This window comes from Emys orbicularis, chromosome 24 (genome assembly GCF_028017835.1).
Source record: "Emys orbicularis isolate rEmyOrb1 chromosome 24, rEmyOrb1.hap1, whole genome shotgun sequence".
Taxonomy (NCBI): domain Eukaryota; kingdom Metazoa; phylum Chordata; order Testudines; family Emydidae; genus Emys; species Emys orbicularis.
The window spans coordinates 18,421,190-18,438,361 of NC_088706.1; the positions used below are offsets into that span (position 1 = coordinate 18,421,190).

Consider the following 17,172-nt stretch of genomic DNA (forward strand, 5'->3'; position numbering starts at 1 on the left):
CCCACCTAGATACCTAAGAACTGCAAAGGGGAAACTGAGGCATCCACACAGTATTCAGAGACAACATTAAGAACATTCCCACTTTGTTACAGGGGCCAAGCCATTCACACTCTCACTGCCAGCACACGCCTGCCTGGCCCCGAGCCCTGGGCTAGCCACTCACGCCAGGGCCATGCTATGCAACCAGATACTAGACCAGGGGTTGGCAACCTTTCAGAAGTGGTGTGCCAAGTCTTCATTTATTCACTCTGATTTAAGGTTTCCCGTGCCAGTCATACATTTTAACGTTTTTAGAAGGTCTCTTTCTATACGTCTATAGTATAGAACTAAACTATTGTTGTATGTAAAGTAAATAAGGGTTTTAAAATGTTGAAGAAGCTTCATTTAAAATTAAATTAAAATGCAGAGCCCCTTGGACCAGTGGCCAGGACCCAGGCAGTGTGAGAGCCACTGAAAATCAGCTCACGTGCCGCCTTTGGCACACGTGCCATAGGTTGCCTACCCCTGTACTAGGGTGACCAGATGTCCCAATTTTATAGGGACAGTCCCGATGTTTGAGGCTTTTTCTTATATAGGCTCCTATTACCCCCCACCCCCCGTCCTGATTTTTCACACTTGCTGTCTGATCAGCCCAAGACACCCCGACGTACTGGGCTGCAGGGAGGAACAGCCCTGGCTGCCTGGACGGACAGCCTAGCGGCACTAGCTTGGCATGGAGGAGTCACAGCCTAGAGAAGCAGGCAAGGGGACAGCGAGCGTGCCCTGAGCCTGTGCCGCCCGCTCATCTCGCTGACATGCTCCCGCCGGATTACTGGGGCTTGGCAGCGGGTTCGCTCCTGGAGCGGCTCATGTCAAAGCTGCCAGGGGCCGAGGGGCTTTATCCAGGCTGGGAGCGCCGGGCTGGCTGGGAAACGAGCCGGACATTGGTCAGACTCAGAGTCGTTGGCATGGGTGGGTGCCTCCCGCAGGGGCTCACATGTCACCGAGCGGGGGGATAGAGAGATGGCGCTGTACAGGGATCGGGTTTTAAATCCAGGCTCCCCATGCCAATCTTAACCCTGGACCCCAGCCGCTGGGCCAGGGTTGGCGCGAGCGAGGGCTTAGCAGACGTGCTGCTGCCAAGCACTCGAGAGTGGAGGACTTGGCACCAGGCCCAGAGCGGGACGTGCCAGCCACGCCCGCACATGACGGGGCCAGCTCAAGCCACCCCCCAGCTCCCAGAGCGCCCTGCGCAGCTCTCCCTAGCTCCCCCCGGGTCGCTGTCAGCAGCTGGGCTGGGTCAGGATGGGGCAGCAGGGCAGAGCCAAAGTGTCTGAACGCAGCAGCTGCCCGCAGGGGAAAATGAAAGTGGCCCCGCAGCCTGGGGGGATCAAGGCTGAGGATAGGGAGGGAACGAGGCTGCCAGGGCCGCTTTCGCTTTCCCTTCGCCTCGGCCCGGCTGGGAACAGGATCGGCACAGCACGGCAGCCGAGCAGTTCGGGGTGCAGCCGCAGGGACGCCGCCCCGGTGCTCATGAGAGAGCACCGGCTGCCCTATGAGTGAGTTGGGGGTGGGACTCGGGGTCTTTCCCCTCTAGGGGGCGCCAGCTCGGATCCAGCCACAGGGCAGGGAGCTGCGGGACAGAGTGGGAATGGGGCTGGTACTGGGTTATGCTCACCCCTCTCCTCTCCCCGCACAGGCCGCACGGTCGCTCTCCTGCTCCTCACCCAGCTCAGCTACCTGTGGGGGCTGGGAACAGGTACGTACAGCTCGCCCCGCCATGAGGACCCCAGACGCAGCCCTCCCCCGCTTGCCCCGCCGGAGGGCCTCCTGGACACAGCCCTCACTCAGCCGTGGGGACCCCTGGACGCAGCCCCCCCCCCCGCTCACCCCACGGTGGGGACCCTCGGACGCAGCCCTCCCCCGCTCGCCCTGCCGTGGGGACCCCTGGACGCAGCCCTCGCCCCCTCACTCAGCCATGGGGACCCCCAGATGCAGTCCCCCCCACTCACCCCACCGTGGGGACCCCTGGACACAGAGCCTCCCCCGCTCACCTCACCGTGGGGACCCCTGGACACAGCCCTCCCCCGCTCACCCCGCCTCAGGGACCCCCGGACTCAGCCCTCGCCTCTCTCATTGCAGACGAGCTGCCTGTGCAGCTGCCCGCGACCTCGGAGGCCGTGCTGGGGGGCGCAGCACTGCTGAACTGCACCTACCCGCCCGCGGCGGACCTGATCCTGTACTGGACCCGGCTGGGGCCAGACAGCGAGAGGAACGTCTACACCTACAACAGAGGGAAACACCTGGCCTCACATGACGACCGTGCCTATCAGGGCCGGACCACTGTCCCAGCTGGTCAGCCCGGGCGCGGGGACGGGGCCCTCCGGCTACACAACGTGACGCTGGCTGACGAGGGCAGGTACCGGTGCCGGGTAAAGAGCGACCGCGGCATGGGCGTAGCGGAGACGGAGCTACGGCTCATAGGTAAATGGGACATGGGGAATGGCCCCTCTCAGGGGTGCCGGCTCTGATCTGGCCCCATGTCGGGGGCCTGGCTGGCTCACAGGAGTGGGAAATGGAGCACGGGGCTTTCCCCTCTGGGGGGCGCTGGCTCTTCTCCAGCCCTGGCACTGTCTTCAAAACAACGCGCATAGGAACGGCCACAGGTCAGATCAATGGTCCATCAAGCCCAGTATCCTCTGTGACAGTGGCCACTGCCAGGCACTTCAGAGAAATGAACAGCACAGGCAGTTATCGTGTGTCCATCCCCTATCGCCCACTCCCGTCCCTGCTTCCAGCAGGCAGAGGCTACGGCCGCTCAGAGCAGGGGGTTGTGTCCTGACCCATCCTCCAGGAACTTGGCTAGTTCTTTGTTGAGCCCTGTTATAGCCTTGGCCTTCACAACATCCCCCGGCACCGAGTTCCCCAGGCTGTCCGGGCGTTGGGGGAAGAAATACTTCCTTTGTTTTAAACCTGCTGCCAACTAATGTCATTGGTGACCCCTAGTTCTTGTGTTATGAGGAGGAGTAAACAACACTTCCTTATCTACTTTCTCCGCACCAGTTATGATTTTATAGACCTCAATCGTATCTCCCCTTAGCCGTCTCTTTGCCAAACTGAACAGCCCCAGTCTTATTAATCTCTCCTCACATGGCAGCCGTTCCATGCCCCTAATCATTTCTGTTCCCTTTTCTGTCCCTGTTCCGATTCTAGTCTGTCTGTTTGGAGGTGGGGTCCCGTCTTATTATCTCTCCCTTTCCTAATGATGCCCAACCCTGGTCGCTGTTTTGACTGCGGCTGGACACTGAGTGGATGTTCTCAGGGAACTCTCCGCAGTGCCGCCAAGATCTCTCAAACCCCGTCCTTTTCACGTGGCTCTTTCCCACAGGCCTCTATCATCTATCCTGGCTCCAGCCCCAGCTCTGCTCCCCCTCCCTGCAGAACGTGACACTCACCTGCCTCGCAGAGGGCGGCTATCCCCTCGCCACCGTCACCATCCACGACAGCACTGGCAGGGACTACAGGGCCGGGACACTGGTTGCCAAAGACCCCCAGGGGCTGTATAGTGCCGCCCACACGGCTGACGTGCCCTGCTCCCCCACCGCCAGCTACACCTGCATCGTCAACACCACCCTCCACCAGCAGAACCTCACCGGGACGCTTGGCCTGGAAGGTGAGGACCCAGGACTCTGGGGGGCAGAAGGGGGTCGAGGCAGCCTGGCCTGCTATGCCGGACCCTGCCACTCACTTGGCCATGGTTTTGTCTCCCCAGAGCCGCAGCCAGCATGGAAGGGCTGGGCCGGCGTTGGCGTTGGTATTGGCATGGGCTTGGCGGTGGTAGTGCTGGGGAGCGGAGCACTCTGGGTAAGCGCCTGCCCCACTCCTGACTCACTCCCACGGCACTCTGGAGGCCCCACACGCTCACCCTGGCCTTGTCTTTCCTTCCTACAGGCTGGGCAGCAGAGGAGGAAGGTGAGATAGTGGGCAGGGGGGAGGGGTACTGAGATGGGGCCATATTCCATTCCCACCCCACCCCCGAGCCAGCCAGTCCCTGCCCTGGGGCCGGATGGGAGCTGGTGCCCCCTGGAGGGGAACGGCCCTGTATTCCATCCCTCGAACCAGCCCGTCCATGCTCCATGGCCAGATGGGAGCTGGCGCACCCTGGAAAACAGCCCCGTATCCCATTCCCCATCCCCTAAACCAGCCAGTCCCTGCCCTGGGGCCGGATGGGAGCTGGTGCCCCCTGGAGGGGAACGGCCCTGTATTCCATCCCTTGAACCAGCCAGTCCATGCTCCATGGCCAGATGGGAGCTGGCGCACCCTGGAAAACAGCCCCGTATCCCATTCCCCATCCCCTAAACCAGCCAGTCCCTGCCCTGGGGCCGGGTGGGAGCTGGCGCCCCCTGGAGGGGAACGGCCCCGTGTCCCATTCCCCATCCCCTAAACCAGCCAGTCCCTGCCCTGGGGCCGGATGGGAGCTGGCGCCCCCTGGAGGGGAATGGCCCCGTGTCCCATGCCCCGTCCCCATAGTCTGCCAGTCCCTGCCCTGGGGCCGGATGGGAGCTGGCGCCCCCTGGAGGGGAACGGCCCCGTGTCCCATTCCCCATCCCCTAAGCCAGCCAGTCCCTGCCCTGGGGCCGGATGGGAGCTGGCGCCCCCTGGAGGGGAATGGCCCCGTGTCCCATGCCCTGTCCCCATAGTCTGCCAGTCCCTGCCCTGGGGCCGGATGGGAGCTGGCGCCCCCTGGAGGGGAATGGCCCCGTGTCCCATGCCCTGTCCCCATAGTCTGCCAGTCCCTGCCCTGGGCCGGATGGGAGCTGGCGCCCCCTGGAGAACAGACCCGTATTCCATCCCTCGAACCAGCCAGTCCCTGCCCCATGGCCAGATGGGAGCTGGCGCACCCTGGAGGGGAACGGCCCCAGCTGTCGCTCTTAGCCAGGGAAGGCAGGGCCATGACCCTCTCTGTGTTGCTCTGACAGGGGCAGAGGCACCAGGGACCCAGCCCCCCACGGGAGGCAGACCCAGCCCGGGAAGAGGCCCTGTTGGAGGGCACCGGCCCCACCTGCACAAGGAGGGGGGACCTACCAGACATCCTCCAGGAGCCACCCCCACCCAGCAAACATCTCGCAACGCACCCGTCGGTCACTGAGCCCTGCCCCACACCTCGTCCTGGGCCCAGCAGTGCCTAGCAGTCCCCTGCAGCTCGGGGCGGCCGCAGTGCTGGGAGCCAGGACACCTGGGTTCACCTCCTGACGGGCTGAGACGGTTTCCCCCTTCAATGGGCTGGAGATTCGCTCGGCATCACTACTCAGCCCCCCAGCCCAGGGCCCCCCATTCAGTCAATAAACACGGCTCTGGAAGGGGGACCCCCTGGGGTGAGGTGCATTTGGTTTTATTGGGCAGGCAGTGGCAGAATCATTGGGGGTCCCCCCCACACCCGAGCCTGGCTGGGTAAGTCAGGCTACAATTCCCCCCTCCCAGAATCCCTCAGGGCAGGCTGGGAGGGGCCCGGCTGGCTCACTCCCACAATGTCTCGGGGCAAAGAGCAGGACGGGTTCTCGGACGCCTGGGTTCCTCAGGGGCGGCGCAGCAGGCGCCTCCAGAGCTCGCGGCGGAGGAGGTCCCGCTCTTTGCGGATGCCCTGCAGCACGCTCTGGTTCTCCTGGGCCCGGCGCACCAGGTACGGCAGCACGTCCTCCACCGCCCCGTACGGGATGGACTTGTAGATGGCGTATCCAGCCTGGCCTGCAGGAGAGAGACGGTCAGCAGGGGGCGCCGCGCTGTGAGAGGGGGCCGCGGGGGGGGGCACTGCATGCTGTGAGGGGCAGCGGGGAGGGGTGTACGCTGTGAGGGGGCCAGCAAGGGGGGGGAGGCGCTGCACGCTGTGAGGAGGGGCAGCGGGGGGGGACTGTGCTGGGGCGGAGGGGGGTGCTGCGCACCATGAGGGGGGCTAGCGGGGGGGGGTGTCTCTACGCACTGTGGGAGGGGCCAGTGGGCGTGCCGTGCGCCGTGAGGGGGGGTAACCGTACTCTGAGGGGGGGGCAGCAGGGGGGGCAGCAGGGGGGCACCGCACGCTGTGAGGTGGGGCAGCGGGGGAGGGCCATGCCTGTGAAGGGGGCAGCGGGGAGGTCTCCATGCGCCATGAGGGGGGCCAGCAGGGGGGCCAGCAGGGGGGCGTGTACCCAAGGCCAGGGAGACGTGGTCACACATGCCCAGCAGCTGCCCGAAGCAGACGGCCCCTCCATCCTTGGCAATGCCCAGCTCCTCCATCCTGTAAGGGGACGCGGATTAGGCACCGCGGGGGGGTCTCTGCCCTGCCCCCCGAGCCGCCATCCCTCACCCTCCTTTCCACTCTGGGCACAAGGGAGCAGTGCATGCTGGGAGTGTAACCGACCTGCGGATGGCGTGGCTCACAGAGGTCTCGTTGTGGCTGGCCACAATCAGCTGGCACTGCTGCCCATCCCGTGCCACCAACTCCAGCAGCAGGTCCAGGCAGTGCTGGTAGCTGCAATACAGAGTGCCAGTGTGGGCCCGGGACCCCCGCGTCCTGCCCCCGCAATCTCACACGGCGCCGGCCCGGGACCCTGGCGTCCTGGCCCCCAATCTCACATGGGGCCGGCGTGGGGCCGGGACCCCGGCGTCCTGCCCCCGCAATCTCACACGGCGCCGGCCCGGGACCCTGGCGTCCTGCCCCCCAATCTCACACAGCGCCGGCGTGGGCCCAGGACCCCGGCGTCCTGCCCCCCAATCTCACACGGCGCCGGCCCAGGACCCCGGCGTCCTGCCCCCGCAATCTCACACGGCGCCGGCCCGGGGGCCCGGGACCCCGGCGTCCTGCCCCCCAATCTCACACGGCGCCGGCGTGGGCCCGGGGCGCCGGCGTCCTGCCCCCCCAATCTCACACAGCGCCGGCGTGGGCCCGGGACCCCGGCGTCCTGCCCCCGCAATCTCACACGGCGCCGGCCCGGGACCCTGGCGTCCTGCCCCCCAATCTCACATGGCACCGGCGTGGGCCCAGGACCCCCGCGTCCTGCCCCCCAATCTCACACAGCGCCGGCGTGGGCCCGGGACCCCCGCGTCCTACCCCCCAATCTCACACAGCGCCGGCGTGGGCCCGGGACCCCGGCGTCCTGCCCCCGCAATCTCACACGGCGCCGGCCCGGGACCCTGGCGTCCTGCCCCCCAATCTCACACAGCGCCGGCCCGGGACCCCGGCGTCCTGCCCCCCCAATCTCACACAGCGCCGGCGTGGGCCCGGGACCCCGGCGTCCTGCCCCCCCAATCTCACACAGCGCCGGCGTGGGCCCGGGACCCCGGCGTCCTGCACCCTCAACCTCGCCCCCACCCGGGGGTCATTTCTCCTCCGGTTCAGCATGAGACCCAGGCGTCCTGCACCCCACCACACATGCACACAAACTATGGGGTCACCACAGGCCCACCAGCTTCCTGTTGGGGTCAAGGCACCAGGGGCTGGGAGGGAGCCAGATATCCAAGCCCCTACCCCACTCACCTGTGGTTGGTGGCCTCCCAGGTGGGGTGCAGGGGGTCAGGGTATCCCCCCTCCCGCGCCAGCCGCCGCTCCTGCTCCAAGTAGGCCCCACGCACCAGCTTCACCCCGAAACAGAAGCCCCGGCGCTCGGCCAGCGCCGCGTCCGCGCCAAGCCGCACCAGGCAGTCCTGTGAGAGCAGCGCCAGGCTCAGGGGACGGGCCTTGGGGGGAGACTGGACAGGGGGTGCACGGGAGGGGCGGGGGGAGGCTGGTCAGGTGGGGGCAGGAGCGGAGGCGCAGGCCGGGGGAGGAGGGGCTGGAGGAGGCTGGCCAAGGGGGTGCAGGTGGGGGCACAGGGGAGGGGGAGGGGCAGGGGGGAGGCCGGCCCAGGGGTTGCGGCGGGGGCTTTGGGGGCACTCTGGCCAGAGGGTGCAGACTGGGGGAGGCTGGCCCAGGGAGTGTGGGCCGGGGTGGGGTTGGGGTACCTGCAGGTAGCACTGGTAGGTGTTCCACACCCAGGGCTGGGCGCGATTCCAACGCCCCATCAGCGCCAGGGTGACAAGCGTCAGCGCGGGGTTCACGTAGGTGTACTCGGCGTCCACCAGCACCCGCACCCCCGCCTCCACCGCCCGCTGGGGGGAGACACAGTCAGACCCCCAGTACACCCCCACCTCCACCGACCGCTGGGGGGAGACACAGTCAGACCCCCGGTACACCCGCACCTCCACCGACCGCTGGGGGGAGATGCAGTCAGACCCCTGGTACTCCCGACACCCGCACTCCCGCCTCCACCGTCCGCTGGGGGGAGACAGTCAGACCCCCGGTACCCCTGACACTCGCACTCCCGCCTCCACTGCCTGCTGGGGGGAGACGCAGTTAGACCCCCAGTACCCCCGACACCCGCACTCCCGCCTCCACCGCCCGCCGGCGGAAGAGACACAGTCAGACCCCCGGTACCCACATCTCCACAGCCCACTGGTGGGGGAGACAGTCAGAACCCCGGTAGGAGGAGGAGTGGTAGGCAGAGATGGGCTCCACCTAACGAAGAGAGGGAAGAACATCTTCGCAAGCAGGCTGGCTAACCTAGTGAGGAGGGCTTTAAACTAGGTTCACCGGGGGAAGGAGACCAAAGCCCTGAGGGAAGTGGGGAAATGGGATACCGGGAGAAAGCACGAGCATGAGAGTGCAAGAGGGGAGGACTCCTGTCTCAGACTGAGAAAGCAGGACAATCAGCGAGTTATCTTAAGTGCCTTTACACAAATGCAAGAAGCCTGGGAAACAAGCAGGGAGAACTGGAAGTCCTGGCACAGTCAAGGAACTATGATGCGATTGGAATAACAGAGACTTGGTGGGATAACTCACATGACTGGAGTACTATCATGGATGGATATAAACTGTTCAGGAAGGACAGGCAGGGCAGAAAAGGTGGGGGAGTTGCGTTGTATGTAAGAGAGGAGTATGACTGCTCAGAGCTCCGGTATGAAACTGCAGAAAAACCTGAGAGTCTCTGGATAAAGTTGAGAAGTGTGAGCAACAAGGGTGATGTCGTGGTGGGAGTCTGCTATAGACCACCAGACCAGGGGGATGAGGTGGACGAGGCTTTCTTCTGGCAACTAGCAGAAGTTGCTAGATCGCAGGCCCTGGTTCTCATGGGAGACTTTAATCATCCTGATATCTGCTGGGAGAGCAATACAGCGGTGCACAGACAATCCAGGAAGTTTTTGTAAAGTGTAGGGGACAATTTCCTGGTGCAAGTGCTGGAGGAACCAACTAGGGGCAGAGCTCTTCTAGACCTGCTGCTCACAAACAGGGAAGAATTAGTAGGGGAAGCAAAAGTGGATGGGAACCTTGGAGGCAGTGACCATGAGATGGTCGAGTTCAGGATCCTGACACAAGGAAGAAAGGAGAGCAGCAGAATAAGGACCATGGACTTCAGAAAAGCAGACTTTGACTCCCTCAGGGAACAGATGGGCAGGATCCCCTGGGAGAATAACATGAGGGGGAAAGGAGTCCAGGAGAGCTGGCTGTATTTTAAAGAATCCTTATTGAGGTTGCAGGAACAAACCATCCCAATGTGTAGAAAGAATAGTAAATATGTCAGGCGACCAGCTTGGCTAAACAGTGAAATCCTTGCTGACCTTAAACACAAAGAAGCTTACAAGAAGTGGAAGATTGGACAAATGACAGGGAGGAGTATAAAAATATTGCTCAGGCATGCAGAAGTGAAATCAGGAAGGCCAAATCGCACTTGGAGTTGCAGCTAGCAAGAGATGTTAAGAGTAACAAGAAGGGTTTCTTCAGGTATATTAGCAACAAGAAGAAAGTCAAGGAAAGTGTGGGCCCCTTACTGAATGAGGGAGGCAACCTAGTGACAGAGGATGTGGAAAAAGCTAATGTACTCAATGCTTTTTTTGCCTCTGTCTTCACAAACAAGGGCAGCTCCCAGACTACTGCACTGGGCAGCACAGTATGGGGAGAAGGTGACCAGCCCTCTGTGGAGAAAGAAGTGGTTTGGGACTATTTAGGAAAGTTGGACGAGCACAAGTCCATGGGGTCGGATGCACTGCATCCAAGGGTGGTAAAGGAGTTGGCGGATGTGATTGCAGAGCCATCGGCCATTATTTTTGAAAACTCATGGCGATCGGGGGAGGTCCCGGATGACTGGAAAAAGGCTAATGTAGTGCCCATCTTTAAAAAAGGGAGAAGGAGGATCCGGGGAACTACAGGCCAGTCAGCCTCACCTCAATCCCTGGAAAAATCATGGAGCAGGTCCTCAAGGAATCAATTCTGAAGCACTTAGAGGAGAGGAAAGTGATCAGGAACAGTCAGCATGGATTCACCAAGGGCAAGTCATGCCTGACTAACCTAATTGCCTTCTATGAGGAGATAACTGGGTCTGTGGATGAGGGGAAAGCAGTGGACGTGTTATTCCTTGACTTTAGCAAAGCTTTTGATACGGTCTCCCACAGCATCCTTGCCGGCAAGTTAAAGAAGTATGGGCTGGATGAATGGACTATAAGGTGGATAGAAAGCTGGTAGATCGTCGGGCTCAACGGGTAGTGATCAATGGCTCCATGTCTAGTTGGCACACGGTTTCAAGCGGAGTGCCCCAAGGGTCAGTCCTGGGGCTGGTTTTGTTCAACATCTTCATTAATGATCTAGAGGATGGTGTGGACTGCACCCTCAGCAAGTTTGCAGATGACACTAAACTGGGAGGCGTGGTAGATACACTAGAGGGTAGGGATCGGATACAGAGGGACCTAGACAAATTAGAGGATTGGGCCAAAAGAAACCTGATGAGGTTCAACAAGGACAAGTGCAGAGTCCTGCACTTAGGACGGAAGAATCCCATGCACAGCTACAGACTAGGGACCGAATGGCTAGGTAGCAGTTCTGCAGAAAAGGACCTAGGGGTTACAGTGGATGAGAAGCTGGATATGGCATTTGGGGCTGTATAAGTAGGGGCATTGCCAGCAGATCGAGGACCATGATCATTCCCCTCTATTCGACATTGGTGAGGCCTCATCTGGAGTACTGTGTCCAGTTTTGGGACCCACACTACAAGAAGGATGTGGAAAAATTGGAAAGAGTCCAGTGGAGGGCAACAAAAATGATTAGGGGGCTGGAGCACATGACTTATGAGGAGAGGCTGAGGGAACTGAAATTGTTTAGTCTGCAGAAGAGAACATAAGAACATAAGAAAGGCCGTACTGGGTCAGACCAAAGGTCCATCTAGCCCAGTATCTGTCTACCGACAGTGGCCAATGCCAGGTGCCCCAGAGGGAGTGAACCTAACAGGCAATGATCAAGTGATCTCTCTCCTGCCATCCATCTCCATCCTCTGACGAACAGAGGCTAGGGACACCATTCTTACCCATCCTGGCTAATAGCCATTTATGGACTTAGCCACCATGAATTTATCCAGTCCCCTTTTAAACATTGTTATAGTCCTAGCCTTCACAACCTCCTCAGGTAAGGAGTTCCACAAGTTGACTGTGCGCTGCGTGAAGAAGAACTTCCTTTTATTTGTTTTAAACCTGCTGCCTATTAATTTCATTTGGTGACCCCTAGTTCTTGTATTATGGGAATAAGTAAATAACTTTTCCTTATCCACTTTCTCAACATCACTCATGATTTTATATACCTCTATCATGTCCCCCCTTAGTCTTCTCTTTTCCAAACTGAAGAGTCCTAGCCTCTTTAATCTTTCCTCATATGGGACCCTCTCTAAACCCTTAATCATTTTAGTTGCTCTTTTCTGAACCTTTTCTAGTGCTAGAATATCTTTTTTGAGGTGAGGAGACCACATCTGTACACAGTATTCGAGATGTGGGCGTACCATGGATTTATATAAGGGCAATAATATATTCTCAGTCTTATTCTCTATCCCCTTTTTAATGATTCCTAACATCCTGTTTGCTTTTTTGACCGCCTCTGCACACTGCGTGGACATCTTTAGAGAACTATCCACGATGACGCCAAGATCTTTTTCCTGACTCGTTGTAGCTAAATTAGCCCCCATCATGTTGTATGTATAGTTGGGGTTATTTTTTCCAATGTGCATTACTTTACATTTATCCACATTAAATTTCATTTGCCATTTTGCTGCCCAATCACTTAGTTTTGTGAGATCTTTTTGAAGTTCTTCACAATCTGCTTTGGTCTTAACTATCTTGAGTAGTTTAGTATCATCTGCAAACTTTGCCACCTCACTGTTTACCCCTTTCTCCAGATCATTTATGAATAAATTGAATAGGATTGGTCCTAGGACTGACCCTTGGGGAACACCACTAGTTACCCCTCTCCATTCTGAGAAGAGTGAGGGGAGATTTGATAGCAGCCTTCAACTACCTGAAAGGGGGTTCCAAAGAGGATGGATCTAGACTGTTCTCAGTGGTACCAGATGACAGAACAAGGAGCAATGGTCTCAAGTTGCAGTGGGGGAGGTCTAGGTTGGATATTAGGAAACACTTTTTCATTAGGAGGGTGGTGAAGCACAGGAATGCGTTACCTAGGGAGGTGGTGGAATCTCCTTCCTTAGAGGTTTTTAAGGCCTGGCTTGACAAAGCCCTGGCTGGGATGATTTAGTTGGGGTTGGTCCTGCTTTGAGCAGGGGGTTGGACTAGATGACTCCTGAGGTCCCTTCCAACCCTGATATTCTATGAGTCTACCCCCGACACCCACACCCCCGCCTCCACCGCCCGCTGGGGGGAGACATGGTGAGAGCCCCCCCCCCCCCCCCCCAAGCTTCTGCGCGTGGCCCCAGCTCTCACCTGGGTGACCCCTTCCAGCCGCAGCAGGGAGGCCTGTAGGTGCCGGTTCTCAGCTGGGCTCAGGCCGGAGAAGTTCGCCTCCTGGGGGCAGTGTTAGGGGCAGGGTTGGTCCAGCTCTAAGGAATGTGCACGGGGCAACCCAGGGGCGGGCCAGGGCTGGGATCCCGATGGGCGGGCTCGGGGGGCTGGGCCGGGGCCCACAGCGGGTTCTGGGGTGAGCCCAAGTGCCCCTGGGACTGGCAGAAGCTGCGTGGTCCAGGCTGACCCCCAAGACCTTCCATGGGGAGAGATGCTGGCTGGGGCCAAAGGGTGGGTGGGAGAGCAGTGTGGGGTGGGGCAGGGGCAGGGGCAGGGGCAGGGAGCAGTGTGGGGCAGGGGCCCTAGCGTCACACTCAGGGCCTGGCTAAAGGCCGGGACAGAGCCAGCCCCCCTGCGTCTCGGTGATGGGGCCGCCCTAGGGGCAGGATTCGGGGGCGAGGGGACAGCACTGACCTCTCCACCCATCACTGCCATGACTCTGTCCATGCTCAGCTCCGACAGCCCGCCCGGCTCCCCCAGCCGCAGCGACACCGTCCTCTGGGGGGAGACAGCATGGGGGGAGTCGGGGGGCTGCTGGGGGCACCTCCATCCCGCCACCTCTTCCCCATCCCCCTTCCTGCCACCCCGCTCCCCCTCAGCCCCCCACCTCCTCCCCTTTGCCTCCCACGCCCCATCCTGCCCCCTGTTCCCCCTCAGCCCCCCACCTCCTCCCCTACGCCCCATCCCCTTCCCTTCCTGCCATCCCGCTCCCCCTCAGCCCCCACCTCCTCCCCTACGCCCCATCCCCTTCCCTTCCTGCCACCCTGCTCCCCCTCAGCCCCCCACCTCCTCCCCTTTGCCTCCCACGCCCCATCCTGCCCCCTGTTCCCCCTCAGCCCCTCACCCCACCACCTCCTCCCCATCCCCTTCCCTTCCTGCTACCCCGCTCCTCCCCAGCCCCAGTCCCCTTCCTGCTCCCCTCAGCCCCCCACCTCCTCCCCTACGCCCCATCCCGCTTCCCTTCCTGCCACCCTGCTCCCCCTCAGCCCCCACCTACTCCCCTATGCCCCATCCCGCTTCCCTTCCTGCCACCCCGCTCCTCCCCAGCCCCCCATCCCGCCACCTCCTCCCCTATGCCTCCCATGCCCCGTCCCCCTTCCCTTCCTGTGACCCCGCAGCGCCCCATCCTGCCACCTCCCCCATGCCCCCTACCCCTTCCCTTCCTGCCACCCTGCTCCTTCCCAGCCCCCCACACCACCACCTCCTCCCCCATTCCCCAGCCCCCTTCCTGCCCCTGCTCCCCCCACCTCCTCCCCCACACCCCCTTCCCTTCCTGCCCCCTGCTCCCCCCCAGCTCCCTCCCTCCCCCTATTCAGTGGGTCTCACTTGCATGCCTCAGCTGGCTCCCGCCCACCAGCCTGCAAACAGATTGGCATGGGCAGCAATGAGGGGACCCAGGCATCCGGGACCCAGCCCCTCAAGTCCCCATAGGCATGGAGCAGAGTCCCAGGCACCCTACATCTTTCTCTCCCAAAAGGGGGCGTCGGCAGCTCCCCCCCCCCCCCCGGTACTCACACAGAGCCGGGCGCTCATCAGGGCCGTCACCTTCAGCTGCATCATGGGCTGGGGTCCCCCCTGGGCCGAGAGCCCCACGCAGCCTAGCACGGCCCCCCGGTTCCCCTCGTACCAGCCCTCCCTGCGGGGAGAGAGAGCTGGGCCCCCGCCCGGACCCCCACCCCACAGCCCCCCGGTTCCCGTCGTACCAGCCCTCCCTGCGGGGAGAGAGAGCTGGGCCCCCGCCCGGACCCCCACCCCACAGCCCCCCGGTTCCCGTCGTACCAGCCCTCCCTGCGGGGGGAGAGAGCTGGCCCCCGCCCGGACCCCCACCCCACAGCCCCCCGGTTCCCCTCGTACCAGCCCTCCCTGCGGGGAGAGAGAGCTGGGCCCCCGCCCGGACCCCCACCCCACAGCCCCCCGGTTCCCGTCGTACCAGCCCTCCCTGCGGGGAGAGAGAGCTGGGCCCCCGCCCGGACCCCCACCCCACAGCCCCCCGGTTCCCGTCGTACCAGCCCTCCCTGCGGGGGGAGAGAGCTGGGCCCCCGCCCGGACCCCCACCCCACAGCCCCCCGGTTCCCCTCGTACCAGCCCTCCCTGCGGGGAGAGAGAGCTGGGCCCCCGCCCGGACCCCCACCCCACAGCCCCCCGGTTCCCCTCGTACCAGCCCTCCCTGCGGGGAGAGAGAGCTGGGCCCCCGCCCGGACCCCCACCCCACAGCCCCCCGGTTCCCCTCGTACCAGCCCTCCCTGCGGGGAGAGAGAGCTGGGCCCCCGCCCGGACCCCCACCCCACAGCCCCCCGGTTCCCCTCGTACCAGCCCTCCCTGCGGGGGGAGAGAGCTGGGCCCCCGCCCGGACCCCCACCCCACAGCCCCCCGGTTCCCCTCGTACCAGCCCTCCCTGCGGGGGGAGAGAGCTGGGCCCCCGCCCGGACCCCCACCCCACAGCCCCCCGATTCCCCTCGTACCAGCCCTCCCTGCGGGGAGAGAGAGCTGGGCCCCCGCCCGGACCCCCACCCCACAGCCCCCCGATTCCCCTCGTACCAGCCCTCCCTGCGGGGAGAGAGAGCTGGGCCCCCGCCCGGACCCCCACCCCACAGCCCCCCGATTCCCCTCGTACCAGCCCTCCCTGCGGGGGGAGAGAGCTGGGCCCCCGCCCGGACCCCCACCCCACAGCCCCCCGATTCCCCTCGTACCAGCCCTCCCTGCGGGGGGAGAGAGCTGGGCCCCCGCCCGGACCCCAACCCCACAGCCCCCCGGTTCTCCTCGTACCAGCCCTCCCTGCGGGGAGAGAGAGCTGGGCCCCCGTCCGGACCCCCACCCCACAGCCCCCCGGTTCCCCTCGTACCAGCCCTCCCTGCGGGGAGAGAGAGCTGGGCCCCCACCCGGACCCCCCCCCACAGCCCCCCGGTTCCCCTCGGCCCAGCCCTCCCTGGGGGGGGGGGGAGAGAGTTGGGCCCCCTCGAACGTGGAACCCGCCCTCCGGGACCATCCCCACTGCCCCCCTCCAAGACCCCATCCTCTGGGACTCCCCATAACCAAACCCCCTTGGATTCCCATAATGCTCCCCCCCATAATCCCATGGCCCCGCCCTACCCTTCCTTGTCCTGCCCCACGTCCTCCTCGATGGGCACGGCCAGGAGGGGGCGCAGCCCCAGGGCACGGAGGCGCTGCACTGTGACCCCCACCTCGGGGGGCGTCTGCCCCGCCACGAACTGCCCGTAGAAGGAGGCGCGCAGCAGGGACCCCCAGAGCCGGTGCCCCAGCAGCCGCTGGGACACGGAGAGCAGCTGGGGAGGAGACGGGCATCAGTGACCCCCCATCGACAGCCCCCCGGCACACGCCCCTCACTGGGGGGCCTGCTGCAGGAGCCGTAGGGGGCACACAAGGTTGTGGTGTGGGGCAATCTCACAGTGGGACACAGGACATGGTGTGGGGCAGTCTTGCAGAGCAGCAGGGGGTCTCATGGGGGTGCAGTCTCAGCATGGGGCCAGGCCCAGGGAAGCCGGGGACCCAGCCGGGGGGCAGGGTCTGGCTGGGGGGGCCCGTCCCAGGGAAGTGTGGGACAGGGGGCCCCGCGTGGGGCAGGGTCTGGCTGGGGGGGGCCCGTCCCAAGGAAGCGTGGGGCAGGGGGCCCCGCGTGGGGCAGGGTCTGGCTGGGGGGGCCCGTCCCAAGGAAGCGTGGGGCAGGGGGCCCCGCGTGGGGCAGGGTCTGGCTGGGGGGGCCCGTCCCAAGGAAGCGTGGGGCAGGGGGCCCCGCGTGGGGCAGGGTCTGGCTGGGGGGGCCCGTCCCAAGGAAGCGTGGGGCAGGGGGCCCCGCGTGGGGCAGGGTCTGGCTGGGGGGGCCCGTCCCAAGGAAGCGTGGGGCAGGGGGCCCCGCGTGGGGCAGGGTCTCACCGTGGGGGCCCGGCGCACCAGCCCCGGCAGGCCGCACAGCCTGAGCACCAGCAGCCCCCGCACCAGCTCCCAGCCGCTCTTGAGCCGCAGAACGGCGCCGTCAAAGCTGAGCTGGGCCCCATGGGGGGCTGAAGCCGCCCCCCCCGCCCGCTGCAGCCAGCGCCCCCCGCACCCCAGCATTGCGCCCGCTGTCTGGCCGGGCCGGGAGCGAAGGTCGCCCGCCGTGGGGCAGGGCCAGCGGAGAGGGAAATCCAGCCCTGCAACCCCCAGGGCAGTCACTCATTAACCCCCCGGGCCAGCCCCCCTGCTCTGCCCCGGGACCCCCCCCGCAGCGTGGGAGAGTGAATGGGGGCGGCGCCCGGCTGGGCCAATCCTGTGGGGCTGCTGGCAGAGAAGGGGGCCCTCAGGTGGCGGCTTCCCACCCTCTGGGTCCAGCCCCACCCGGCCCCTCAGGAACTCCAG

The 17,172-nt window shown here is 63.6% G+C and overlaps 2 protein-coding genes across 2 annotated transcripts; one reads left to right on the forward strand and one right to left on the reverse strand.

Annotated features, from left to right (window-relative positions):
• The first annotated feature begins 1,351 nt into the window (after positions 1–1,351).
• Positions 1,352–5,168, forward strand: LOC135894315 (CD276 antigen-like). The gene is made up of 7 exons (XM_065422378.1): positions 1,352–1,538; positions 1,679–1,738; positions 2,122–2,463; positions 3,368–3,652; positions 3,752–3,843; positions 3,931–3,951; positions 4,959–5,168. The coding sequence occupies exons 1-7, from the start codon at positions 1,535–1,537 to the stop codon at positions 5,166–5,168; spliced, it is 1,014 nt and encodes a 337-aa protein (XP_065278450.1). The 5' UTR covers positions 1,352–1,534.
• A 386-nt stretch (positions 5,169–5,554) lies between these two features.
• On the reverse strand, positions 5,555–16,890 carry PRODH2 (proline dehydrogenase 2). The gene is made up of 10 exons (XM_065422245.1): positions 16,711–16,890; positions 15,910–16,103; positions 14,335–14,455; positions 13,234–13,317; positions 12,742–12,822; positions 7,954–8,100; positions 7,490–7,656; positions 6,374–6,484; positions 6,162–6,250; positions 5,555–5,724 (listed from the first exon to the last, which is right to left on the reverse strand). Exons 1-10 carry the CDS (start codon positions 16,888–16,890, stop codon positions 5,555–5,557), a joined length of 1,344 nt encoding a protein of 447 aa, XP_065278317.1.
• Positions 16,891–17,172: the final 282 nt, after the last annotated feature.

Coding starts and splice junctions, on each gene's coding strand:
- LOC135894315 (XM_065422378.1), top strand. Junction 3,653..3,751: donor CGGGACGCTTGGCCTGGAAG/GTGAGGACCCAG, acceptor TTGTCTCCCCAG/AGCCGCAGCCAGCATGGAAG. Junction 3,952..4,958: donor CTGGGCAGCAGAGGAGGAAG/GTGAGATAGTGG, acceptor TTGCTCTGACAG/GGGCAGAGGCACCAGGGACC.
- PRODH2 (XM_065422245.1), bottom strand. CDS start 16,890: ATGCTGGGGTGCGGGGGGCGCTGGCTGCAGCGGGCGGGGGGGGCGGCT. Junction 13,318..14,334: donor TGATGAGCGCCCGGCTCTGT/GTGAGTACCGGG, acceptor GTCTCCCCCCAG/AGGACGGTGTCGCTGCGGCT. Junction 12,823..13,233: donor TGGCAGTGATGGGTGGAGAG/GTCAGTGCTGTC, acceptor CACTGCCCCCAG/GAGGCGAACTTCTCCGGCCT.